The sequence below is a fragment of the Podarcis pityusensis genome (assembly GCF_964106645.2).
Source record: "Podarcis pityusensis genome assembly, chromosome: 14".
NCBI lineage: Eukaryota > Metazoa > Chordata > Lepidosauria > Squamata > Lacertidae > Podarcis > Podarcis pityusensis.
In genome coordinates, this window is record NC_138039.1 from 43,611,373 (window position 1) to 43,639,338 (window position 27,966).

The 27,966-nt window shown below is 47.1% G+C and overlaps 1 protein-coding gene across 7 annotated transcripts in view; it reads left to right on the forward strand.

Annotated features, from left to right (window-relative positions):
• GRAMD2A (GRAM domain containing 2A) overlaps positions 1-27,966 on the forward strand; it is a gene marked incomplete at its 3' end in the record, with an annotated part of 62,669 nt that overhangs the window by 13,779 nt on the left and 20,924 nt on the right. For 6 of the 7 annotated variants that reach the window (XM_080980488.1, XM_080980485.1, XM_080980484.1 and 3 more), the window contains 4 exons: positions 23,290-23,385; positions 25,263-25,323; positions 26,089-26,161; positions 27,832-27,935. In XM_080980488.1, the coding sequence (XP_080836614.1) occupies positions 23,300-23,385; positions 25,263-25,323; positions 26,089-26,161; positions 27,832-27,935 (324 nt within the window). In that variant the 5' untranslated portion in view covers positions 23,290-23,299. Of the gene's footprint in view, positions 1-3,404; positions 3,446-23,289; positions 23,386-25,262; positions 25,324-26,088; positions 26,162-27,831; positions 27,936-27,966 lie in introns of those variants that run through there. The other variant, XM_080980486.1, reaches the window with a different exon arrangement.

The following is a 27,966-nucleotide window of genomic DNA, read 5'->3' on the forward strand; positions in this document are numbered from 1 at the left end:
AAGCGTCTTCCTTCAGTGCTGGGGATGAAACGGCATCTTTCGCCATATGTGACAGCAACTGGCTGGCTTAGATCATGGGTAGGCAAACTAAGGCCCGGGGGCCGGATCTGGCCCAATCGGCTTCTCAGTCCGGCCCGTGGACGGTCCGGGAATCAGCGTGTTTTACATGAGTAGAATGGGTGCTTTTATTTAAAATGCATCTCTGGGTTATTTGTGGGGCATAGGAATTGGTTCATTATTATTTTTTCAAAATATAGTCTTGCCCCCCACAAGGCCTGAGGGACAGGGGACCGGCCCCCTGTTGAAAAGTTTGCTGACCCCTGGTAGATAGAGGGTGCATGGCAATCCGCTATTGGCCACAGATCTGTTATCCAGCACCTAATCACTTTTCCCCAACGCACATCATCTATTGTCACCTGGGCTGGCCCTTTGAAGAACTGTTGTAGAATATGACTTGTGGTGTGGCGGCCAATGGTATGGCACTTTCAAGGATTGTTTGAATTCTTGCAGGTTAGGAATTATTTATTTATTTATTTATTTATTTATTTATACATACCCCGCCCATCTGACTGGGTCTCTCCTGGCACTCTGGACGGCTTCCAACAAAATATTAAAAATACAATAAAACATCAAACATTAAAAACTTCCCTAAACAGGGCTGTCTTCAGATGTCTTCTAAAAGTCAGATAGTTGTTCATTTCTTTGACATTTGATGGGAGGGTGTTCCACAGGGCGGGCGCCACTACCGAGAAGGCCCTCTGCCTGGTTCCCTGTAACTTGGCTTCTCGCAGTGAGGGAACTACCAGAAGGCCCTCAGAGCTGGACCTCAGAGTCCAGGCTGAACGATTGGGGTGGAGACACTCCTTCAGAGCCAATGTGGTGTAGTGGTTAAGAGCAGTAGACTCGTAATCTGGTGAACCAGGTTCGCGTCTCTGCTCCTCCACATGCAGCTGCTGGGTGACCTTGGGCCAGTCATACTTCTCTGAAGTCTCTCATCCCCACTCACCTCACAGAGTGTTTGTTGTGGGGGAGGAAGGGAAAGGAGAATGTTAGCCGCTTTGAGACTCCTTTGGGTAGTGATAAAGCAGGATATCAAATCCAAACTCCTCCTCCTCCTCTCCTTCTTCTTCAGGTATCCTGGGCCGAGGCCATGGGAGGGGGGGCTGCTATTGGGCAGTGACTGGTGGTCTGACTAGCTAGCATGGGGGCACCTTTTGTTGGTGGTGTATTGTTACTCTACCTCCAGCCTTCCTTTGAGGAACTCAGGTTGTGGTTCTCCCTCTTTTTTATCTTTATGGCATACGTTGGATAGAGAAATGATGATATTCTCCCCACTGCCAGCTGAGCAAGGATTTGAAGCCAAATCTCCCTAGTCCTAGGTGGTTCTCTAGCCCTGGGTAGTCAACATGGTATTCTCCTGATGTTGTGGACTACAACTCCCATCACCCTGGTTACCTCTAGCAACCCAACCTTTCTGGCTGTTGCAGTCTATGCATTTCAATACCACCACAATTGGTTCAGCAATCTGGAAGGCTACAGGTTCACAGCTCCTTCACTAGGTAGTCCTAGGCAAGTCACCATTGTCACGTTCTCAAGCCCTGCTCTGTAAAATGAGGATAACGATGCTGGACTGCCTTTCTAGGTTGTTGTTAATAGATTCCTGAGAAACTGGACATGAGGCCGTTTGAGCTGTCATGGAAAATGCTGCATAAACGCAATGTGTGCTTTTACTCTTACGATTCATTATCCATGCTAACCTTTTCCACCAGGGAGATCTCAATGGATTCTTTGTTCAGATGTACATATCAAATTGTCATATTGGTACAGGAACAAGGCGTGTCTTTCCATCTCTGCCCACTGCCTTAATCAGATTGCCTGGTGATCAGATTAAGGCTCTTTGCTTTTCTCTCTAGCGTGCCAAGGTGACGGATTGTTGGCAGCCATCTGGATTTAAGCCTGATAGAAGTTATGCTTGATATTTGCCCTATATAGCCTGATGCGTACTCCTCTTTGCAGCACACTGTGCTCAGATTGACACGTGTTAGATGTGCATGGCTTTGGAAGCAACTTTCGCAGGAGGTTCTTGGCTGGCAGGATGATCAGCACTTTGGAACAAGCGTGGGATCTGTCTCACTGCCACTTTCATAGGTGCCGCCTAATGTTCATTTCACACTTGCAAGGAGTCAACCTTTAGTGTGCAAACACCTACACTATGGAACTCCCTGCCCATTTATATTAGGCAAGCGCCTTCACGGTATTGTTTTCAGTGCCTGCTAAAACCCTTTTTCTTCCAGCAAGTCTATCCTGACATGCAATTTTAACATATGATTTTAGTAAGTATAACTGTTTTAAGATAGCTGGTTTTATTTTCTATTTTAAAACTTATAAATTTATAAATAATTTTATTAAATTTTGAAATTTTATATGTGTTGGAAGCCGCCCAAAATATCAAACATTAAAAACTATGCAGGACTGTCTTCAGATGTCTATGAAAAGTTATATAGTTGTTTAACTCTTTGACATCTGCTGGGAGGGCATTGCACGGGGTGGGTGCCACTACCGAGAAAGCCATCTGCCTCGCTCCCTGCAGTTTCACTTCTTGCAATGAGGGAACTGCCAGAAGACCCTTGGAGCTGGACCTCAGTGTCTGGGCTGAACACTGGTGGTGGAGATGCTCCTTCAAGTATACAGGCCGTTTAGGGCTTTTAATGGCCTGTGAAGATGGGTAAAGGTAAAGGTACCCCTGACTGTTAGGTCCAGTCGTGGCCGACTCTGGGGTTGCGCGCTCATCTCGCTTTATTGGCCGAGGGAGCCGGCGTTTTTCTGCAGAGAGCTTCCGGGTCATGTGGCCAGCATGACTAAGCCGCCTCTGGCGAACCAGAGCAGCGCACGGAAACGCCGTTTACCTTCCCGCCAGAGTGGTACCTATTTATCTACTTGCACTTTGACGTGCTTTTGAACTGCTAGGTTGGCAGGAGCAGGGACTGAACAACAGGAGCTCACCCCGTCGCAGGGATTCGAACCACCCACCTTTCGACTGGCAAGCCCTAGGCTCAGTGGTTTAGACCACAGCACCACCCGCGTCCCGTGAAGATGGGTATTGGATCTCAAAACATATGGAGGGCACCCTTTGCTCCCCTGGCTCTCATAGCTATAGACCAGCAGGTGCTTCGTGTTCCTGAGCTCTTGGCACCCTGCTGTCAGTGCCCTGCCTTGCACATGTTGGAGAGGGCATTCTTCTGTCTGCCGGTGAGCAGCTTAAGGAGATCACCCAAAGGCTGTGGGTCTTGAGGTTGACCTGCCAGGAATGCTCCTTTTTAAAAGTTGCCAGCTTCCTGATTCGGAGCTTGTATACTTGCCGTTGCTTGCCGACACAACAACAGCCTTCAGCAGCTGAGTCCGGCAAGCAAGGAGGCGCCATGGAGAATGTCTCTGCTCTGGGCAGGTAAGGCAAACTGCTTGGAAAGCGCCACTAAAAAAAGTCTGTAGTAGGGAGAAGGGGAGTTAGCTGGAGAGCAGGAGGGATTTGGATTTCAGAAGGCGCTGGAGGGAGAACTGAATGGACGAGAGCAGCCCCCAGCTGAAGATGGGCATGTTGGCAGCTTCTAAGGAAAATAATACTCATGCACACAACATTAGTATTATTATTTGCATGCAGGATTGTGTGTCTAAAACTTAGGTTTTTTTAAAATTGAATTTTCCAGAAAGATGCAAATCCAAGAACAGTCAAACAATACAAAACAAACCACAATAAATCAAAACAATACATTCTATTCGTACATTTAGGGGGGGTTGGGTGGCAGAAGAGCTGGTGGTCCCAGACCCACCCAGTGCTCAGATGTACAAGCAAATTAATCTGTACATGGAGTTCATGCAGCGGAGAGATCCCCATCTTCCTTGTGCTTATGGAAGATCACCTTCTCATAAGCTGCCCATCAAGTCATGTCTTCTGTCCATTGTGTGACTGCGGGGTGGGAGGAGTGGACCTCTCCTTCCAGTATTGAAGCATATTAGACATTTAGCCACAATGAAAGCTAATTTTAGGCTGCATACAGGCTGTACCTTTGAAGCACATTCTTTCCCTCAAAGAGTTGTAGTTTATCTCTCCTGGCCAACCTTAGCAATCAACAGTGCCTAGCATTCTCTGTGTGTGTGTGTGCGTGTGTGTGTGCGTGTGTGTGTGCGTGTGTGCGTGTGTGCGTGTGTGCGCGCGCGTGCCTCAAATGTGCCATAAAGTGTGTATGCAACTCAGATTGACTCTTGTATACCCACGTCTTGCGGTTTTGTGCATAATTTGTGTATTAGCCCTTGGGAAGATACTGCCAGGCTAGCCAGCTCATGTGTGTGCTTCTCTCTTTGTGTGTGTGGATGTTGAGGCTTCATTTTGCCTTGGGGTTACTCAATGGGCCTCTGTTCTGGATGGGAGTATGTAAGGTGAAGGATGGATCCTGAACCCTCCTCAATACACTGCCTCTTCCCTTCCCTGCTTTATAGCTGTGGAATCCAGCCTTTGCCCAGACAGGCAAATCCTTCTCTTTATCCGCTCTTGAGAAATCCTAGCTTAAAGTATGCCTGAGCAAATCTCTGCCTTGTCTGTTTGAGGCAGAAAATCCACTTAAGGGATGTGTGTGTATGTGTGTCTTTGTCTAAGCAGACATGGGCAGTTGCTGCTTTGTGGGTTGGGGCTTCAGGATGGCTTAGAGGGTCAACTTGGCACTTTGAAGGCAGAGGAAATGAGAGGTTCACAACTCCAAATCTTGTCTTTATTTCTGTGATGTTAGTCTGTAGGGTTTGTGGCGTTGGGGTGAGCTATTGAGCAGATGTGTCACACGTATTGGCCTAAGAAGGACCTGCAACCATATCAGCAGTGGCATAGCATGGTGGTGGGGGTACGGGGGTGGTTGCCCTGGGTGCAAAATTGTTAGGGGATGCAAAATTTCAACACCTGGTGCTGCCTCAATACAGCTGCGCACTTCTGGCACTGGGCTCCATTGAAAACGGCTTCTGCGTGCAAAGCAAGAAGTAACCTCTCCAGACAACAGAACAGCTCTTATTTTCTTATCACTGCGGCTGCAATCACCTGGTTGTTATGGATGCCATTAGGCAGTTGAATGCACACGTGTACTCCGTCCTTTTCCTCCCTCCCCTCCACACGGTCCCAGGCACTGGCAACCCACGCTATGCCACTGCATGTCAGAGTGTTAGTGGAGGCAGGGATAGAAAATAGCCAGGCACATTTTGCAACTGGGGTGGGTCCAATTGTAAACAAGCGGAGATCTCTGGGGACTGGGGAAAGCAAAATGTCAGAGAAGGACCTGAAATATTTTCCATGAAGCTTGAATTTGTTTTGTTCTAGATTGTTTTATTTGACGTTTTAACGTTTTGTAAACCGCGCTGAGATTTGTTATTTAAAATATAAATAACATAAAGTGGTATAGAAATGAAATCATCATCATCTTCATTGGAAAAAGGCACCTAGACATTCCATTGTGGTGACCATAACCCAAGTTTAAGGTGCCACCTGGGTCCTAGATTGTGTGTGTGTGTGTGTGTGTGTGTGTGTGTGTGTGTGTATAGTGGTACCTCGGGTTAAGTACTTAATTCGTTCTGGACGTCCGTTCTTAACCTGAAACTGCTCTTAACCTGAAGCATCACTTTAGCTAATGGGGCCTCCCGCTGCGCCGCTGCTACACGATTTCTGTTCTCATCCTGAAGCAAAGTTCTCAACCCGAGGTACTATTTCTGGGTTAGCGGAGTCTGTAACCTGAAGCGTATGTAACCTGAAGCGTATGTAACCAGAGGTACCACTGTATGTATATGGGGCAAAAGCTAAATAATAATGGTGCTATATACATCTTTGTTCAGGAGGGAATTTTTAGCTTAGGGGCTGCCACAGAGAAAGCCCTCTCCTGAACCATCACCACCCATAACTTCTGAGGGTGGTGGAATTACTAAGAGGGCCTGTCTCTGATCTAAACTCCAGAGGCTATTTAGTGAAGAAAGCAGACTTTTGGAAATCTGGGGCTTTAAACACTAAAGCGAATTGAATTGGAGCCAGAAACAAGCTGGCAACCAGTGATGTCTAAAGTTGCCCCCCTCCCCAACACCACCCCCGTCTTGTCTGGGTTCAGCTTCAGCCTGTTCGCCTTCCCTCACTTTCATTTGACTGCACTCCCAAGCTAGGAGTTACTGGCACAGTGTGCAAAGAATAAAGGCTGTTCTTAATAGTATTTCTTGTTTATATAGCACCAGTGATGTGCCTGTGCTTCATAGAGTGATAGAAGGAGAAGACTGGTTCATGGAGTAGTTACACCCTGACAGACCCTTAGGATAATGCGCCCTTCCCTTTTGTTGCACACTTTTCAGGCAGAGGTCCTCAATTTAAAGCTCTGTGTCCAAGCGCTTCCCCCCCTTCAAAAACCTGCTCTTTAAAGCTGAAGCACAACAAATAGCAAGAAGAAAAAGAAGAGGAGGAGGAGGAGAGGAGTGCTTGGACACAGAGCTTTAAAGCTTAGAAAATGCCTGGAAAGTTTGGAGAAGAGATAAGTAGGTGTGTCATGTTCCACAGAATGAGAAGCACACGCCAAAAGGAAGTGTATTATTGCACCAGTCCATGTTCAGAGTGCCTGAAGGAAACGGTTGAAATTTTGCAATGCTATCCCAAGTGCAGAGAAGAGAAAACAGAAAGTAAAATGACCGTTATGTGGTCTGGGCCATTGCTTAATCAGTGAAGTTGAATGTTTTTGTTCTTTTTTTAAAAAAAAACAAAGCACCAGGAAGTGGCTGCACTTAACTGGATTATAACCCAAGGGGTGGAGTGGCCCCGTTGCGTGGTGCTCTCGCTCTCAACAATGTCCGTCCCCTGGAAACGCATTCCTGTGCCAACGCTGGAGTGCCAAACATAACATCCAAAAATAAATGCAACAGTCAGGCTACACAAGAGGTTGACTTTCCCCCTCTGAAGCCAATTCCGTCTTTCCTTCCTACCTCACAAGGTCATGTGTTGTTCTTTAATGTGTGTGTGTCTGTGTGTACACACACACACACACACACACAGAGAGAGAGAGAGAGAGAGAGAGAGAGAGTTCCTAAGGACTCCTATCTTGCTTCAATTCTGTCCTCACAATGACCCTGTAAGGCTGGTTAGGTGAAGGTCAAGGTGAGTTGCCCAACAGCTTTGTGGCTCAAGACAGACCATAGCCAGCTGCTATTTATCCACAGAATTCTGTCTGTTTTGTCCATAGTTAAGCTGCCATTTGTCCAGGCTTGCCTGCTCTGACTGGCAGGGCTACCTCTACCTGTGCAACTGCAAGGGAACAGCCGGAGCACCAGGCAACAAAATGCAACCAGAGTGTGTGTGGAGACAGCTTGGGCACCCATAGTGGCATGCACTGGAGGCCTATGTGAGCTGCCTGTGAACCACAGGCAGCCCATCTGTGCCTTAGGATCTCAGGCACAGAGGTCCATAGCACCTGCTCTGCAGGCAGAAGGCCCAGCTTCGACACATGACACCTCCAGGTGTCTCCTGCCTGAAACTACACAGCTGCCAGTCAGTGTAGACCAGGGGTCGGCAAGGTTTACCTCGCCTGGGCCAGTTCACTCCAGCGGAAATCCTCCCGTGGGCCGGATTGCGCACCTGCCTGCGATTTCCCACATCTGCGTCCATGCAGACACGATTTTTGGCACCTGCGCATGTGCAGATGCAATTTCCAGCACCACAGAAGCGAGTCCCCATGCCGCTCCGTGCCGGTTTAGCGCAGCTCACGGGGACTAGCTGAGCAGGCGGCTCGGTTTGGGGGCAGCTTGTGGGCCACTTAAACGACCCCCGAGGGCCGCTTGTGGCCCATGGGCATTAGGTTGCCGACCCCTGGTGAAGACAATAATGGTTCTCAACCTGTGGGTCCCCAGATGTTGTTGGACTACAACTCCCATCATCCTTGAGCTCTGGCGTTGCTAGCTAGGGGTGATGGGAGTTGTAGTTCAACAACATCTGGGGACCCACAGGTTGAGAAAGGCTGAGCTAGATGGACCAGTGGCCTGGCTCAGTATAAGGCAGCTTTCTATGTTCCTCTTTGACTTTCAACCTCAGTCCTGGTGTTGGCGCATGTCATCCATGGGCAGCTGGGCCTCAGCACCCATACGTTGCTTGCTATCTCTTCCTTTTGCTTTCTGCTTAAGGTGTTGGAACATGTTAGCTCAGTCAGTAGAGCGTGAAACGCTTAATCTCATGGTCGTAGGTTTGAGCCCCATGTTGGGCAGGAGGATTCCTGCATCGCAGGGGGCTGGCCTGGATGACCTTCGTGATCCCTTCCCACTCTGCAATTCTGTAGGCTTGGATCTGATGTGCCCCAGCTAGCTTCTAGGCGGAGCCACCAATGCCTAATAGAGTGAACTTCCCATCACCTGCTTTCCCATCACTGTGGCCTTGTTCCTGTAAACAGTAGTAAGTCAGGTGTTCTCTGATAAGCTATGCAAACATCTGTGCCATTGGGGAGAGAGGCTTCACGGAGGAAGCGTTTGGATGGTGGGGAGGAAACTAGGCATTTCACACATCTTCTTGTTAGTACTTCTTGAGTAATGTATGAATGGTTCACCCTACTATAGTGAGATGCGGAAAGCCTGCCCTTGTTTGCAGCACAAGTCCCATCTTGGCCTGGAAGCTGTGATTTCATGCTTACATGAACGAGAGAAGGCCCAGCATGTCTCTGGACCTTCTGGAGAGACTGCCTCCTTTCCCAGTTGCTAAAACGCCTTGCTCGGATGTTTGCCTAGGACAGGTATGGTGAACCTTTGACTGAACTAGACAGTGTGGCTGAACTAGACAGCTCCCATCAGCTCTAGCAAACATGGCCAATGACCAGGGATGATGGTTCAGCAACATCTTGAGTTCAAAGGTCTACCACACCTAGCCTCATAGCTGCCTGGGGATTTGCACTGTTCATGCTTTTGGACTTCCTCCCCCTTTCCCTGCTTCTACTCAAAGTCTCTGAAGTGCTGTCCTTTTGATCCCCAGGGCCATATCCTGGCAGGGCGGATGAAGCGAGTCCAGTTGGTGCATTCCTTTCCCAGTCTCAACATCTCCAGGGCGAGCTGAACTCCTCTTGCTGCCTTGGCCCTGGGAATGGCTAAAAGTAGCAACAAAGCTGACACAGAAATAGCTCCAAGATTTCCAAGAAAACAGTGGCGTGCTTGAGATCAAAAGATTTCTCTCTCTCTCTCACTCTATTTCTCTCTCTCCTCCCCCCACTCCCCCTTTATAAACCTCTCTTCAGATTGTTCTTGATAGAGAAGTATCTTGCATTGCATTGCCCTGGCTTTGAAACAGTGCAGTGTCTGGAAAACAATCAACTTGGGGGTTTGGAGCAAGGAAGGTGGCATGTTGCTGGTCCAAGTCTCCAAACCTGGTTATTGCATCTGCTGCTCGTGGTGCATTGCACACTGGTGTCTTGGTCCTGGGTGCCATGTGCCTGGGATGGACGCAGCCATGGCCATCACAATGTGCACTGGCTGAGAATGAGGCTGAGTGATGCTTAATAATAATAAAAATAATAATTTATTATTTATACCCCGCCCATCTGGCTGGGTTTCCCCAGCCACTCTGGGTGGCTCCCAACAGAATAATAATAATAATAATAATAATGATAATAATAATGATAATAATAATAATAATAATGCGATCAAACATTAAAAACTTCCCTAAACAGGCCTGCCTTCAGATGTCTTCTAAAAGTTTGGTAGTTATTTTTCTCTTTGACATCTGGTGGGAGGGCGTTCCAAAGGGCGGGCACCACTACCGAGAAGGCCTTCTTCCTGGTTCCCTGTAACCTCACTTCTCGCAGTGAAGGAACCACCAGAAGGCCCTCGGCGCTGGATCTCAGTCATGGGGGCAGAGACGCTCCTTCAGGTCTACTGGGCTGAGGCCATTGAGGTCTTTCAAGGTCAGCACCAACACTTTGACTTGTGCTTGGAAACGTACTGGGAGCCAATGTAGGTCTTTCAGGACTGGTATTATATGGTCTCGGCAGCCACTCCCAGTCACCAGTCTAGCTGCCACATTCTGGATTAGTTGCAGTTTCCAAGTCACCTTCAAAGATAGCCCCACGTAGAGTGCATTGCAGTAGTCCAAGTGGGAGATAACTAGAGCATGCACAACTCTGGCGAGACAGCCTCTGGGCTTGAGCTTCAGGCCTTTTGGAGGAAGTAATTTGACTCAGGGGTAGAGCATCTTCTTTGCATGTAGAAAGACCCAGGTTCCATCTTCATCCATCTCCAGGTAGGGCTGGGAGAAAGCCCTGTCTGAAATCCTGGAGAGCTGTTTCCCGTTCATCTAGGCAAGACTTAACCGAGATGGACCATTGGTTCTGATTCTGTAGAAGACAGCTTCCTAGGCTCCCCATATTTGCCTGCGTGGGGCTGTTTTGTTCTCCTTCCGCACGAGTGAACAAGCCAGGAAGTCACAGTTAGCCATCGCTTCCCCATTGTGTCCAAACTAAGGAACCAAAGTTAACGGTTTCCAAGCAAGCCAGGATGCAGAAGCCAACTTTCAACCACAGTGTCACAATTTGGTTGGAATGGGAAGGTACGGTTAACAGCAACGATCTTGCTTGTTTTGCTCAGTTGCGCAAAGTGCCTTTGTGCAGGTGCCTGAAGCTCACGCACATTTCAGTTCCTCAGAGCCAAGATTTGATTGCCTAAACATGGATGTTGTGAGTTGTGGGGGAAGGTGGGAAGTAATGATGATAGATGAAGCAGTGAAGGACAAAGAGGAGGACCTGTAGGAAACCTGCTCTGCTGAGCCACACTTATCAAGGATGTGCTAAAGCTTCACTTTTAAAATGTTGCTTGGCTGAGCTTGATTCTCATGCCAATAAGTACAGCAGGTTGGGTTCTTCAGAATGTCCCCACTCAAGCTCTCTGTTTTGTGTGCTCCACAGCGCCACCTTCCTACCTTTGTTGGACATTGCAGCTCTGGCCTTTTACTGTGCGTTTTGCCTGACCAAAAGAGAAAGAAAAAATTGGTAGCTGCGACAAAATATTGTAGCATGGAGTACTCCTGTTTCTGATTCCACCCAGAATCTGCCTTTCCATGCCTTAACTGGACTGTTTTAAAGGTAAAGGGACCCCTGACCATTAGGTCCAGTTGTGACCAACTCTGGGGTTGCGGCGCTCATCTTCCTTTATTGGCCGAGGGAGCCGGCGTACAGCTTCCGGGTCATGTGGCCAGCATGACTAAGCCACCTCTGGTGAAGCAGAGCAGCGCACGGAAACACCGTTTACCTTCCCGCCGGAGTGGTACCTATTTATCTACTTGCACTTTGACGTGCTTTTGAACTGCTAGGTTGGCAGGAGCAGGGACCGAGCAATGGGAGCTCACCCCATTGCGGGGATTCGAACCACTGACCTTCTGATCGGCAAGTCCTAGGCTCTGGTTTAACCCACAGCGCCACCTGTGTCCCTAGGACACTGTTTTAGTGTCCCCATTTATTGTGCCACCAGGTATTTTATTTGTGTACTTCTGGAAACGTTTGGGTTTCTTCAAACCTGCCGATACTGATCCCTTACATATGAATGATGCCATCTTGCTTTTGAAGGATGAAATCTTGGAGAATGAGTTTGCTAGATGGTTTTTATTTTTAAAGCAAGATGCCTAAATCAGTCTCTCTACCTCACCTCTATGCCACCTTTCATTGTCTTCCTTTGTTTATTAGACAAAGTGCTAATTCATACGACAAAACGCTACCTGGTTAATTAAATTCACAAAATCTGTGATTAGTCTAGATGTGTGTGTGTGTGTGTGTGTGCGGTCCATCATTTCTCCTCCAGAATCTCTGGTTCAGTATTAACCTGCTGAAAGAATATATAGTAATCTTGGCTAAAACATTCCCTCACTCCCTTCTATGTACTTGACCTAGTTTGAAGTTCGACAAAGAGAGAAAGTGAGAGAGAGAAAGAGAAGGTGATAAGAAAAGAAGTATTGGGGTGAATGTATCATATGAGGACAATTCAAGGAGGTTATACGGGGCAAGCTTTTCAGCAGCTACAAACTTCATTATGGCTTTTTGCTGCTGCCTTGCAAGATTTTATCTTTCTTTCAGCTTAGTGGCAGAGTACCCTGGAGGAGCCCCCAGTTCTAATCCCAGGTATCTCCAGTTAAGATAACCAGGGAGCAGGTGATGGGAAGGACCGTTCTCTGCCCAGGAACTTGGAGAGCGGCTGTCAGCCAGAGCAGACAACACTGGGCTAGGTGGGCACATCGTCTGACCTGCTATAAAGCAGCTTCCAATGTCTCAGCAACACAGGAATGTGGGAGAGCTGTCTTGTACTGAGGCAGACCATGGCTCCATCTCTCTGAGTATTGTCTACACTGACGGGCAGCTGCCAGGGACTGAAGCTGGGTCGTTCTGCATGCAAAGCTACACCCCTATCCCAATAGCAAGGTGGATATATGAAGCTCAATATATCTCATAAAAGCCCAATATATCTCATAAAATCATAGAGTTGAAAGGGACCCTGTGGATCATAGTCCATGGGTAGGCAAACTAAGGCCAGGGGTCCGGATCTGGCCCAATCGCCTTCTAAATCTGGCCCACAGACGGTTTGGGAATCAGCGTGTTTTTACATGAGTAGAATGTGTGCTTTTATTTAAAATGCATCTCTGGGTTATTTGTGGGGCATAGGAATTCGTTCATTTCCCCCAAAGAAATATAGTCCGGCACCCTACAAGATTTGAGGCACAGTGGACCGGCCCCCTGCTGAAAAAGCTTGCTGACCCCTGATCTAGTCCAACCCCTGCAAGGCAGGAATATGCAGCTGTCCCTTACGGGGATCGAACCTGCAACCTTCGTGTTATCAGCATGCCTTATTTATTTCCTGCATCTCATCCTAGTTGCACAGAGAGCGCTGTTCTAGCCTCACCACAACCCTGCAGAGTAGGTTAGGCTAAGAGATCTGTTATAAGTTTGTGCAAAACTAACCTTTAGCAACGGTGCCATGCTGCGTCTCCTTTCCCCCTTAAGGGCTGCCTCCTCCGCTATGCCCTGCTGCCAAACCCTGAGATCAATTGGGGGCGCCCCCATGTGCCACGTTCAGAGAACAGTACTGCTGCTGTGTATTGTTGCTCACTCCCCTCTCGACAATAGGAGCCATGGTTTTCAGCAGCGGCTGTAAATCAATAGAAGAGTTGGCCGCAGTCCCTAGAGGTTTTTAATCTATTTTTATTATTGCTTAGATAGCACCTAAGGACCTGCGGTTGCGTCAGTCCGCTCACATGCTTTGTACCTGAAAATACTTAAAATAGCTTTGCCGGCCTCTGCCCCTTCCCGTTCCCTGTCTGCTTTTCTTTTGCCAGCTTTGGCTAGTCAGGCCACCTGGGAGATTTTGGCCACAGCAGTGCAGATGTTGGGAACTTCAAGACTGGCTTACTGAAATGCACTTCTGTGGATTCTGTGGAAATGTTAGTTAGTACAGAATTCTGCAGCACGGTTGCTGACCAGAGTGAGGTCCTGTTGGCATATTGCACCTCTGCTCAAACATCTGCGTTGGCTGCCATTTTGATACCAGGACAGGTATTGGACTATAAAGGTTTTATTATTGGTAAATAAAACCCTTTAAGTTTACTTAAAGGATTGCCTTGCCCCATATGTTCCTACATGATGGCTTCAATGAGCAGAATTTGCACTCTAGAGATGTTTGTTCCACAACTGGGAATAGTTTTATTTTATTGCACTTTGAAACTTCGTTTAGATTTTTTTTTAATTAAATGGTTTATAAATGTTTCAAATGAAAACAAGCAAAATATAAATAAAATTAAAAATAGTAGTCAAAGCACCTAATAAGGGCACTGACTTTGTGATTTCTTATGTCTTGTTTCCAGTGCTCCTAATCCTGACCTTTATTCCATGGGTTAAGGCTGCAATCCTCAGCCTACTTACTTGGGAGTAGATTCCATTGAACTCATCAAGGTGTCCTTCCGAGTTGACCTGTATAGGACTGCACTGCAAGCCTCTTCCCCTTTCTAGCAGTTCCTACCTCATTCATTTCATATTTGGGGATTGAGAACTGACCTGCTAGAACCCCAGTAATTTGCATACTGGTGAGATGTAGCTGTAAAAGTGATTAAACTGAGCTGGTTTCCTCTGAAGCAATATGTATTAGTCAATCGGCCATAGCAGGTTTCTTGCTTTAAAAATAAATATTTAATAGATTATTTAGTTCGTGATCTGATCATGCATATTCAGCAACATTTACTATCTCCATCTACTAACTGGGGTGTGTGTAGGTAAGGTAAAGGGACCCCTGACCATTAGGTCCAGTCGTGACTGACTCTGGGGTTGTGGTGCTCATCTCGCTTTATTGGCTGAGGGAGCCGGCGTACAGCTTCCGGGTCATGTGGCCAGCATGACTAAGCCGCTTCTGGCGAACCAGAGCAGCGCACAGAAATGCCGTTTACCTTCCCGCCGGAGCAGTACCTATTTATCTACTTGCACTTTGACGTGCTTTCGAACTGCTAGGTTGGCAGGAGCTGGGACAGAGCAACGGGAGCTCACCCCATCGCGGGGATTTGAACCGCCGACCTTCTGATCGGCAAGTCCTAGGCTCTGTGGTAATTGTAGTTTTGGGGGCTGCCCTGTTAGATGGCAAAATTTATTTCTTCACTTGCTTCAGAATGGGGTCAGCTCAGTCCTGCTGCTGCTGCTGCGTTTAGAGCCTCGCTGCTCATTCTCCTGAGTTGGAGTGGGTGGGGTGGATTTCTGCCCCCCCAAAAACCTTGCTCTATGACCACCGTTCTGCCTATCTGTGTGTACATGCATGTTCGCATGAGTGCAGACATGAAAGGGAATAATTTTGAACCTAGACAGCCCATGGACCAGCTCGAAGTTGCTCACAGTTGTGCATAACGGCAGCGGGGCACACTGCCAGCACACTGACCGCGTTCCTTCCTGAGCAACTTTCTGAGGGCCGCAAGCCAGTGGCGCGTGGGGCCAAAGAGCAAAGTTGGCAGAATAATGAGAGTGAATTTTAGCTTTGTTGAATATAGGCTAGTTTCTGCACAGGCACACACATGACCCCTCTCGGTCTTCAGTCCAGCCAAGCAAGAAGCATCATGAGAGACATTCTAGCCAGGTGAAAATACTGGCCTGGGGAAATAGGGAGGTTAGGGGGAACTTTTGGCCCCTGGGGCTGAGACCCCACATCTGTAGGGTATAGTAATGACCAAGCAGATGAACTACTTAGCTTGTATCTCTGAAGGAGAAGTGGAAGTATTTCCTCACTGGTTCTTACTCAATTCAAAATGCAAATATATGTATTTATAGTTGTAAATGTGATTCTGGGGCTTCAGGGGTCAGTGGGTGGAGGGAGTTTTTGAACAGAGAAACAGTCAGCAAGGCAAAGGTTGACACCTCCCCTGCTCCTCATAGCTGTCAACTTTTCCGTTTTCTTGTGAGGAATCCTATTCAGAATAAGGGAATTTCCTTAAAAAAAGGGAAACGTTGACAGCTATGCTGCTCCGCAACCCGCCACTCCCCCCACCTCTTCTGCTCAAAATTACCATCAACCGCTTTTCATTTACACTCACCTGAGTACATTTTTAAATAAATAAATAAATAAAACTTTAAAAAGGATCAACTTGCAGTCCTATATCTACATAGCTAGGAGCAAACGCCATTGAACTGAATGGGACTTGCTGAGTAGCTGTCGGAAGAGGCTTGCAACCCAGTTCTAATCAAGGACAAAAGAAAGGTGTGTCTATTGGTTGGGTTAAAGATGTACTAGCAAACCATAATTTTCCTATAAAATAAAAGGAATAAATAAAGGTGTGTGTATTTCTTGGGTTAAAGATATACTAGAATCTACCACAATTGCCCCTATGAATTGTTAACACCCAGAGCAGCTTGGAATGGCAGGGACAGTGACTTGAAGTTCAAGTGCATGCATGCGCTAGAGGTGAATTTGCAGCCGCTCAGGTCTCTTAGCTTCTTGAGATGTTAAAGAAGGCGCCCCTTAAACTCTCCCCCTCAGAAGCAAAATAGGGGCAGTAATTTTCTAGGGTCCAACAGTTTGACCCATGCAGCATCTTCCTACCCTGAAGCATTGCGTGGGAACCAACTGGAAGCAGCTTCCCATGCTATGGGGATCATATTAGTCAGCCCTTGGATTGCCAGTTTTTGCTCTTTGTTTTTTGAGAGGGAGAAAGGCTCTTCTTCTGCCTTGTGAGCTGCAGGACGGGTTGAAATCCAGCAGTTTGATGCTTTATAGCCCAGGTACTTGGGATTGCTTGTGTGATGGCATGCTTCCTCCAAGCTTCTCCTAAGCATCTACACCAGGCATAGACAAACTCGGCCCTCCAGATGTTTTGGGACTACAACTCCCATTATCCCTGACCACTGGTCCTGTTAGCTAGGGATGATGGGAGTTGTAGCCCCAAAAGATATGGAGGGCCGAGTTTGCCTAAGCCTGATCTACACTCTAATTCTACTTGTGACTAAGCTTGCTTTATTCAGACTGTTGGTCTGCACCGGGGGGGGGGGGCGGTCACCAGCCTTTTTGGACCAGCAGGTACACTTCGAATACACTGCGCAGCACTCCCTCTCGCTGTTCTGGCTTCTGGAATAGCCTCGCAGCCTGTATTCGCTCCATAAGACGCACACACATTTCCCCTTACTTTTCAGGAGGGGAAAAGTGCGTCTTACAGAGAGAAAAATATGGTAGCTCAGGTTAAGAAGTTTGCTTCAGAATGAGAACAGAAATCGCGCGGTGGCGATTTAGTCCCCATTGGCTAAAGTGGTACCTCAGGTTTAGTCCCCACTGGCTAAAGTGGTACCTCAGGTTAAGAACGGTTTCAGGTTAAGAACGGACCTCTGGAACGAATTAAGTTCTTAACCAGAGGTACCACTGTACTTTGGCATGGAACCCGTGGGCCGCACACTGCCTTGTACATTGGGGGGGGGGAGACAAAAAATTGAAGCCCCCACCCCAGCCCTCCTTCTGCCTTCACAAAGCGAGGCTCTGGCAGAGTCCTAGAGCTGTCCCGCCTCCTTCCAAAAATTGGGAAAGTACGAAGGAGGCTTTGGGAAGGAGACAGGAGGACTCTAGGACCCTGTCAGAGTCCTCAGTCCTGCTTGCCAAACCCTGCGCCAGGTTTGGGGGGGGCATCAAAAGTTGCCTAGGGCTGCCAGAAAAGGCCTTGAGGGGCCGCATGTGGCCCTTCATGTTGGAGCACTCTGCCCCAGATTGTAAACTACTTGAGGTAGAGATTTGTCCTTTTGGACTTTGGGGATTGTAAGAACATAGGTCTGTGCCTCTCTAGGTGCCTATCGTCTGAAATTCAACACAAGGGAAATCACAAGAGGAGGTGGGAGAAAATGGACCTGGGGATTTAAAGTGCCATGCACACCGATGGCTCAATATGAATGAAAAAGAAACGAAAAGCGGTGTTTTGGGACCAGGGCCTACATAATCTTTTCTGTGTTAACACAGAAATCAGTGCCCCGCTTCTGTGAAACGATATCCTATTTGCGTCAGCGGAAAATCCCTCAGACCTCTGATATGCTCTGGCATGCTGGGGTGTGTATGTGTGTAAAATCCGTACTCTTTATTTAAAATAAACAAGTTTTTAAGCTTGCTGTGGTGTGCTTTGCATGGGGCTGCCTTTGGAACCCATCCAGAAGCATCAGCCAGAACAAAAAGCAGCAGCTAAGCTTTTGATGGGTGTAGGGTGGGGAAGGGCACTTCTTGTTGGGCATGCCAAATAAATAATAATAATAATAATAATAATAGTAGTAGTAGTAGTATTAATAGTATTATACCCCACCCGATTGGGTTGCCCCAGCCACTCTGGACAGCTTCCAACACACACAAAAACATAATATAACATCAAACGTTAAAAACTTCTATCCCCTAAATGCCTTTATAATCCTACCTTGTCAGTGATGTCATCTGTGGAAACCTTCCTGTGGGTTCTGCCACCAGCTGCAATGAGTGTGTGTGAGTTTGTGTGGTTCCTGGCCTTTGGAACCCCCTGCCACAGGACACCCGTGTGTCTCCCTCTCTGATCTTATCCTACTGCCAAGTGAAAAGAGTTTTCTTTTCCAGCAGGCTTTTATTCTGAGCTCCGTTAACTTTACCTGACTCTCCTTTGTTCTAGTTTATAACCTTGTTCTAGTTTATACCTGCTCCTTCCTTTTGTTTGACTCCTTTATGGCCATCTTTGCATCGTGCTGGGTTAGCCGTGTGATTTTTCATTCCAAAATTGGAAAGGCAGTGGGGGGAGATGAAAAAACTAAAACCCTGGGAAATCCAGAATTTGATTTCCAAATGTTGCAAGGTGATGGAGTACTGATTACCCAGGAAGCAGTCTCCAGTTTGGAAAAAGCAGAAACAAGGGCAGAAGTTTGCACCTTTTAAAACCTTTATCTCTTATCTTAAATCTGTTTATAACCTAACACCTGTATTTGCACTGCCTCACTGGTTGCAGATAAAAGGTAGACTTGGGGAAAGAAATAGGTCCTCTACTTCCGTTGATGAAAACCTGTTTAGTGTGTAAGAATTTAACAATCCAAGTACAGTGGTACCTTGGTTCTCAAACTTAATCTGTTCTGGAAGGCCATTCCAAAACCAAAGCGTTCCAAAACCAAGACGTGCTTTCCCATAGAAAGTAATGCAAAACGGATTAATCCGTTCCAGACTTTTAAAAACAACCCCTAAAACAGCAACTTAACATGAATTTTACTATTTAACAAGACCATTGATCCATAAAATGAAAGCAATAATCAATGTACTGTACTATAAAATAAATAAGGCAGTATTGTAGGTGATAAAAATTAAAAATAATTTTTTTCTTACCTGCACTGATGATAGTCATTGTTTGGATTGGGGGGGGGGTTATACATTTCCGCAGTCACACAATCAATCAATCAATCAATCAATAGCAGAGCTGAGTTCCACACAGTCACAAAAACAAATCAACCAAAAAAGCCTCAAAAACAAAAACGCAAAATAAATAACAAAAACAAAAGCGCCAAACTTAATCTGTTCCAGAAGTCTGTTTTACTTCCAAAATGTTCAAAAACCAAGGCACTGATTGGTGCAGGCGCCCCGGAAACAATAGCCGACAGCTGCATCGGATGTTCAGCTTCCGAAACATGGTTGAAAACCGGAACACTTACTTCCGGGTTTTCGGCGTTTGGGAACCAAGGCGTTTGAGTACCAAGGTGTTTGAGAACCAAGATCCACTGTAGGTGGGTTGTGTCCTCAGAGGTGCCCTACACACCAAAAGGGAAAGGGATTGCTGGTTTATTGACTGCAGGTCATGTTTGAGGTGACTTGTAGTTTGCAACCTGTCTTAGATGGAGATGAAGAGTCAGGTGTGCAGCCCGGAAGTCAGTGCCCCCGGATTCGCTGCTCTTGATGGAGAGGAACTTGGATGGAGTGGCCAGGAAGACTTTTTACCAGCTTCGCTGGCTTACCAGCTACAGCCCTCTCTTGAGGAAGGCCTTATCCATTCTTCTGCTTGTCCTGCCACTTTCCCCCAGGGAAACCTGATCTTACCTCTGAATCAGGTTTTTATGGATTGACGTTTGCTCTGAATCAGCAACAAAGAGCAGATTTTCTTGGGGAAAGTGGTGAGGCAAATGAAAAACCTGCTCAGACTTGTGCTTTTCTGAAGACGGTTCAGAAACTTCAGTTGGTACAGAATGTGCAGCAGGAATGCCGATAGGGGCCGACAGAGAGCCTATATCAGGGGCCAGCAAACGTTTTCAGCAGGGGGCCGGTCCACTGTCCCTCAGATCTTGTGGGGGGCCGGACTATATGGGGGAGGGATGAACAAATTCCTATGGCCCACAAATAACCCAGAGATGCATTTTAAATAAAAGCACATATTCTACTCATATAAAAACACGCTGATTCCTGGACCATCTGCGGGTCGGATTTAGAAGGCGATTGGGCCGGATCTGGCCCCCATGGCCTAGATGGAATGTGGCCCCTGAACTGAAAAAGGTTCCCCATATACATATTTTTAAAGTTTCCTGATTTTGGGGACAAAGCTGAGTTGGGGGCAGATAAGGAAGTGGGAACCACCTTCAGGAGTCTCTGTCTGACTCTGCTTGTCATGGACCATGGGCAGTAGAGTCCACCTTCCTATCTCCCCCTTTTGCTCCGTGGAAGTTTTTCCTGGGTCTCCAACACAAGACAAAAGCTCTTTGACAGCTCTCCCTGGCACCATGCCTGGCTCCTACTGCAGGCTGGGCCTTGCTGTTTGGTTTTCTGGGGCCCTCTTCACTGTTTAGCCTCTCTTATCTCGAATGGTTTGTCTATTTTGGGCAATTCCTTGCCCTCTTGCAGAGTGTGAGTTGCAGCTCTTTCAAGGCAGCTTTGCCAGTCTCTCCCGTGGGATAACCTTTTGGCCCAACTGCTGTTTGCTTTGGGTTTTTCAAAAGCCTCTTGCTGACCTGGTTAACTGATAATCCAGGCTATTGCGAGAGAGATAAAGAGATGCAGGCAGCAGCAGCACTGTTACTCCAGGACTTAAGCAGCTGTGTAACAGGATAAATCGCCAAAGCCCAGTGGCTCTCTTGCCTCTCTCTATACCTGATCAGCGTGGTGTGGTTTCAAGATCTTAGGGCCTTTTCTTTCATTTTTATATATATATTTTTTTCTATTAGTTTTTTTTTAACATATCATTTTCAGCAGTAATTAAACATACTTTTACATCTTATTCAAATTTTTGACTTCCATCGATCCTGTCTGAAAATTTTCCAATCCAATCTCTCAGTATGCATTTCTTATCTTCCCTATTACATTTCAAACTCATAACCAATATCTCTATCTTTTTCTACTTTGTAACACTTCGTATATTTCTCCTTACAAAACTTATTGTAGTCCTACTAGCGTAATTTGTTGATTACAGTTGCTCTTCAAATAATTCATATACTTCTTCCAATCTTCTGTAAATCTCTGGTCCCGCAGGTTTCGAATCCTTCCTGTCATTTTGTCCAATTCTACATAGTCCATTAATTTCGTCTGCCATTCTTCTTTCGTTGGAATTTCTTCTTGTTTCAAGATCTTAGGGCCTTTTCGAGCTGCCAGCCGTGGTTTGCAACAAAGCGTGGTGTGACCACATCCACACCAAACATTACAAAACGATATTATTCCACTTGGACAGTCATGACGTCCCTCAATGAATCCTGGGAACCGTGGTTTGCTGAAAATTGATAGGCGACCCCCTATTCCCCTCACAGTGCCACATTTCCCAGAGTGCCCTGGAAGAGGGATTCCCAGCCTGGGAATTGTAGTTCTGTTGCAGGGGGGTGGATAAAGGTAAAGGGATCCCTGACCATTAGGTCCAGTCGTGACCGACTCTGGGGTTGTGGTGCTCATCTCGCTTTATTGGCCGAGGGAGCCGGTGTACAGCTTCCGGGACATGTGGCCAGCATGACTAAGCCGCCTCTGGCAAACCAGAGCAGCGCACGGAAACGCCGTTTAGCTTCCTGCCGGAGCAGTACCTATTTATCTACTTGCACTTTGACCTGCTTTCGAACTGCTAGGTTGGCAGGAGCAGGGACCGAGCAACGGGAGCTCACCCCATTGCGGGGATTCAAACCGCTGACCTTCTGATCGGCAAGTCCTAGGCTCTGTGGTTTAACCCACAGCGCCACCCGTGTCCCTTATGGGGGGGGTGGATAGGGGTCTCCTAATAACTCTCAGCACCTTTAACTACCCTGCCCAGAATTCTTTGGGGGAAAGCCATGACTTTTGAAGTGGTATAACCGTGTGGCCCGCCAGGGGGCTGCATCCAGAACCGTTAGCCACAATCACATTCCCATACCTATGCCAAAGTTTTGTGCCACAAATCTCAAGTTGCACAAATCCTTGGAATAGTTATTGAGGGAATATCGGATATCAGGTGGGGTTGTAGTTAACGCAGCTGTTGCAGCTGACACCTGACTCTCGGTGTGCCTGTAGGGTTTTGCACTCTTTCCAAACAAGTCTTTGCCTTAGTGGCTGGTACATTTTTAGGTACATGAGGCAACTCCCATTTGCTTGTGTAAGGTGGAGGTGTGTCTACAGGTGGCATGTGTGTGGCGGGGGGGGGGAGAGGTGAGGTGAGGGAGATTCCCTCTCCCCAGACAAGTATCTTTCTTTCCTAGGCAACAGGAAGACTTTTATTCCCCGTAGCTGAGGGGCAGACCATCTGCTTTGCATACAGAAGGTCCCAGGTCCAATCCCCAACAATCTCCAGGTAGGGCTGGAAGAGACTCCTGCCTGAAACCCTGGAGAGATGCTGCCAGTCAGTGTAGACAATACTGAGTTAGATGGAGCAATGGTCTGACTTGGTACAGTCATACCTCGGAATGAATACGCTTCAGCTTAAATATTTTCGGATTGTGCTGCACAGGGACCCGGAAGTAACGGAGAGCGTTACTTCCGGGTTTCGCCGCTCACGCATGCGCAGATGCTCAAAATGACGTCATGTGCGAAAGCGGCGAAATGTGACCCACGAACACACAGTCGCGCAGTCGCATCTTACATTCGCTTCAGGATGCGAATGGGGCTCTGGAAAGTATCCTGTTCGCATCCAGAGGTACCACTGTATAAGGCAGCTTCCCCTATTCCTATATTCCTTCACCTCATTCAGCCAACATCTCTCCCCCTGCTTCCCTGACCACATCTTAATCTCCCAGGTAAACTTCAAGACTCAGCCTAGTATTAGTGTGCTATTTATTGATTTTGTTTAGGTTTTGTTTTTTGTTAAATATTCTAATTCCCCTTTGAAACAGCGAGTGAATTCACCTTGGATAGAATAGATTTCGCTTCTGATTTATCTCTTTTGTCTGTGTTAACTCTTGGGGTACCTCCAGGTCCCAACATCAAACGATCCCTGGAACTGAGTGTCTGGATTGCATGTGAGAATTGCAGGTGTGTGTGTACACTGCACACTTAGTAACTCTTGGCAGGTTTTGTGTCGCTGAACAGAACGTGGGCTTCCAGCCGGAGCATTTTGTAACCTTGCTCTCTGTTAAGATCTAGGGATCTAGGCCCTAGTGGTCGTGCATCTGCTTGGCATGCAGAATGTGTCCCAGGCCTCCGTTCCCAGGTGGGTCTGGGGAAGACCCCCCGCCTGAAACTCTGGACAGCTGCCATCCGTCTGCCTAGACACTTATGAGCTAGACGGGATAGTGGCTTGGCTGTGTCCTGTGTTATGTGCTACGATCACCACCTAATGGCTGCTTTTTCGCTTGGGATACAACCTGTGTTATTCTGTGTCTCCCTCGCCTTCTTTTTCTGCAGCACGAAACCAATGCATGAGAAAGCAGGGCTCATGCACAGCCTGGACAAACTGGAGGCATTACACAAGGAAAAGAGCTTGGATTCTCCAAATGGCAGGTGAGTGCAGTTGCATTTATTTACGTTTTGCTTTGCTTTTTAGAGGGACTGAGTTCATCTCTCTCTCTCTCTCTGTCTCTCTCTCTCTCTCTCTCTCTCTCTCTCTCTCTCTCTCTGTGTGTCTCTCTCTGTGTCTCTCTCTGTCTCTCTCACACCCCCACACCCCACATTGCTTTCCCTTCCCTTTCTGCTGGGATCATATCTAATAGCTACCATCTGGGTGTTTGTAAACTGGGCTCAGTTGACATTAGGCATCAATCTGATGTGCTCTTACTTGGGACAGAGCCCCATTCAAGAGCATGCTTAGGATGACACTTCAGCTGTAAGAAGTCAACACAAAGGGCCGAAAGAAGTGTAACATTAATTGCAGGAATGTGATTAGGTGTTTAGCTTTCGTATAAATGTTGTGTTTCAGCTGCAGGGAGGCAGCACAGGATCAGGACCGTGGCACACAGGGAAGGAGAAATCAATCCTTCTTCCCCATGCTTCATTGCCATTCTGCCCTGCCACCAGAATTGGTCGGCCCTGGAAGGGGAGCCTCTGTAGATCTAATACAGAATATAGGGCTGTCGCTGGCTACTGTTCACAAGGTGTATGTCTGGACCCACATCCTGTGTGTCCACCACCCACATGTTCCCTATGTACACACCCTAGAGATTTAGGATCTTTTGCTGGAGTCAAAATGTGCATTCCTTACTAATGGGTGTTTTTACTCATGACCTTGTGCCTAACAAAGGAGTTCACGCACCAGGAAAGAAAGAACGGTTGGTTTGTTACATGAAATAAAGGAGGCAGAGTACACAGATGCTTCTTTTTGACAGCCTGGTTGCACATAAACAAGCAGGGAGTCATACACAGTACATACACACCTTAGATCTAAAATGGATCCCTAGCTACCCAAATGCCTGGAGAGTAGGTGCAGCAATCTTCCACAGACCCATGCTAAAGAAGGAAGAGGAAGGGGGAGTGTGTACCTGTCCTGAAGTAAGCGGAATGTAAGTTAGGGGTCAGAGATCTCTGCCTTCCTTGCGAGAGTTATGTGGCCCCTGTTAATATCCTGTACAAACAAGGCTCCAGCGTCTCTCTCACCTGTTCCCTGGTCCAGTGAAGCTGGTGGAGCTTGTGAACTACCCAACCATGCAAATCTGAAGTTTAAAATACCATTTGAGGGCAAATGTAACTACGAAGAGGAGAAGGATCTTCGTGGATGCATGTGTGTCACAACACCTTCATGCCGCTTTAAAAAATTTCCTACAAATTCTTAGTGGCTTGCTGTTTTGTTTGACGTGGAAAAGACACAGCCCTCATGAGATATGACTAAGAGGAAACATACAGATAACCTGTTAGTCATTTCTCGCGAGTATCATGTCCTTTCAACTTCAAACATAACTTTACTTTTGGGAGGAAGATTCCATTGTCTACGCAGAACCCGATTCTTTCTTACAGGAGGTGATAGCGAAACTTTGCCGGTATAACATAGGATTAGTGTGCTAATCTTTTACAGTAAGGGTTAGGGGGGCAGAATTAATAACCTGCCTTTTCAGTGCGATACGGTCAAACAGAACAAAACGCAGCATAAAAAGGAATGGAAAGCAGAAAGACGGAACAGCAGCCAAAAGAATCGATTAGGTAAACTGAACTTCAGAAACCTGTCCTGAAAGTGCAGGTCTTTTAAAGCCCATCTTAAAAGAACCAAGACCTCTAATTTGGCAGACCTCAGTAAGTCAATTATGTTTGCAGACCCCAGAATGCCGTCTTGGCAGCCGCCACCAGCCTAATTGAGTTTTGAGCGGGATCTTGATAAAAGTGCAGGGTGTTTTTTTGTGTGAGTATGGCCGTAGGGATGCCCATCCGTGGAATCTCCCTTTGTCTTACAGCCTGCACTTGAGTGATGCCATCAAGGAGGAGGAGTTAAAGAAATGCCGCAGCGAAGTCACGGTGAGTTGGGGAGGGGCAGGGTGCTGGTTTCCAGGACTCTGCAGCCACTGCCCTTGGTCAGGGGCAAACCGTCTGGCCGGATTCTGCTTGCTTTTCCCTTGTAATCTTTCCCCCCTGCTGGACTGAAAGCTGCCTCTTGCATCCTGGTCCTGCTGCTCCACCTTCTGCTCTTAGCTTAAACTTCACAGGAACTCTGGCCTAGTGACACCTGCTAGATACAGTATTTACCTTTTATGGGCTCTCTGCATGCATGCTTTTATTGTTGTCATCGACTTCTCTCTTCAGGTGCTCTATGGTGGGGGGGCGGGGAGGTGTCTAAATAATTGTTAGGCATTGCAGAAGGAAACAAGCTTTGAGCAGACAGCACGGGAATAGTCATCTTTCCATATAAAGCAGGAATGTTTTCCAGCCCAGGGACCGCATTCCTTTCTGGGCAACCTGCTGAGGGCCACATGTCAGTGTGGGCGGGCCAGAGACAAAAGGAGGCGGAGCAACAAATGTCATCGTTACCTTTGTGCAGTAGGCTAATGGGTTTTACTTCCCAGCACTTTACTATCCGGACAGTGTGTTCTTTGTCTCTTTTCTGAGCTCTTCATAACGGGTCCTGGGAGGAGGAGGACATGATGATGAGGATTTAAGTGAAAAGGCTGCAAGAATGGTAAACCCGTGGTCAGACTATTTTGCCCACTATCTGCCTGCTGCCAGTACACTCGGGCGTCACCTCTTTGATATCCTTAGCTCTTTTTGTGTCTTTTTTTTGTCTAGCCTCCAAATAAATACAACTCTCAGTACCACAAGTTGTTCAAGGACATCCCTACCGAGGAGAGTGTGCTGAAAGGTGAGTGGTAAACATTGCTTAAAGGGAGGAAGTGAATCATAGAGTTGGAGGGTAGTATTGGAGGCTGGCTACTCTGGCCTGGCGGTTCATTTCTGGATGAGGCTCTCAACAGCTAGAGGCATTCTGGCTGAAGCCACCTCCTAGAGGGCAACCTTAGCCCAGAGTGTCTAACCCACCTGGTTTTCTGAAGGCCAAACTCGATGCGACACAATAAATGTAATGAGTAATCGCTCGAATGCTTTTTGAAAAGTAAATTGCAGGAGCAACATGGACCTGGATCTTGGAATGGGGGCTTGTGGTTGCCAGCTTTGCCCATCACTGTGTCCCCATTGGAGCAGGGGGAGAACCTCAATTTGCCTTGTTGGTGAGAAAGAAGTTCCAAAGTTCCAAATAACAGACGCATTATCAAAAAGCGTTTGATAATGTGTCTTGGCAGTTTTTGATAAAGAGTATGGAAGCAATGGGGATGGAGGGATCACTTATGAAGGGCATAAGAACTATATATTCCAACCAAACAGCTAAATTGATTGTCAATAACAATTTGACTGAGTCATTCGATATTGCGAAAGGAGCTGTTTATTGCTGTTTATAATGGCGCTAGAGGTGATAGCAAATAGGGCGAGGGAAACATCGGAAATATGCGGAATTAAAATTGGGTCCAAGGAGTTTAAATTGAAGGCACATGCGGACGATTTAGTATTATCTTTAGAGGAACCTCAAACCAGTGTTGGCAAAGTATTGGAAGAATTGGAGAAATTCGGAAAATTATCAGGATTCAAATTGAACAAAACAAAGACTAAAATGATGGTGAAAAATTTGGAGAGGAAGATGATAGAGCAACTAGAACAAAAATATGAAATCAAAGTTCCAAATAACAGGGCTGAGGAAACTTTGGTCCGTGGGCCAGTCTTGACCCATCAGGAAGTCCAAGCTGACCGTTGAGGCCATTTCCTCCAAACCACACCCACCTTCCAATCAGCTGGTGTCACTGGGGGGCAACAGCTGATGGGGTGCTGCTTTTCCAGCAAGTCCCCTTGGAGGAATGAGATGGTGAAGCAGACTCTGCCCCATAGGGGAGCTTTTGACCACTGGGTGGGACCTATCAGTCTCCTGATGCCATCGTGACACCACCCACCTGTCAGAGTAAATCTGCAGTGGTGGGGAAAGATCTGATTCCTGCCTCCTGTAGAATAATAATAACTTCCTTAGTACTAACAGAACATCATAAAGTAGTAGGCAAGTTTCAAGTTCCCTTCCATTGTGCCTTTTACAGTGGTACCTCGGGTTACATACGCTTCAGGTTACAGACTCTGCTAACCCAGAAATAGTACCTCAGGTTAAGAACTTTGCTTCAGGATGAGAACAGAAATCGCGCGGCGGCGCAGCAGCAGCAGGAGGCCCCATTAGCTAAAGTGGTGCTTCAGGTTAAGCACAGTTTCAGGTTAAGAACGGATCTCTGGAACAAATTAAGTACTTAACCTGAGGTACCACTGTATTTTATTTGTAACCCCAGTGGTATATTCCGAATCTCCTTTCGTTTATGTACAGCCGCTGCCACCAGCAGGGTGCATTGAATCTTGACTGGGGGCAAACTGCTTTGGGAGGTGATGTTTTCCTCCCGCAAAGCAGGACCAGCACACCCTTTCACACGATGCCTTGTCTCTTTGCAGTCTGCTCCTGTGCTCTCCAGAGAGACATCCTCATCCAAGGCCGCCTCTACATCTCCCCAAACTGGCTCTGTTTCTATGCAAACCTTTTTGGGAAGGATATCAAGGTGAGTCAGTAAACATTAGCAGACTAAAAGA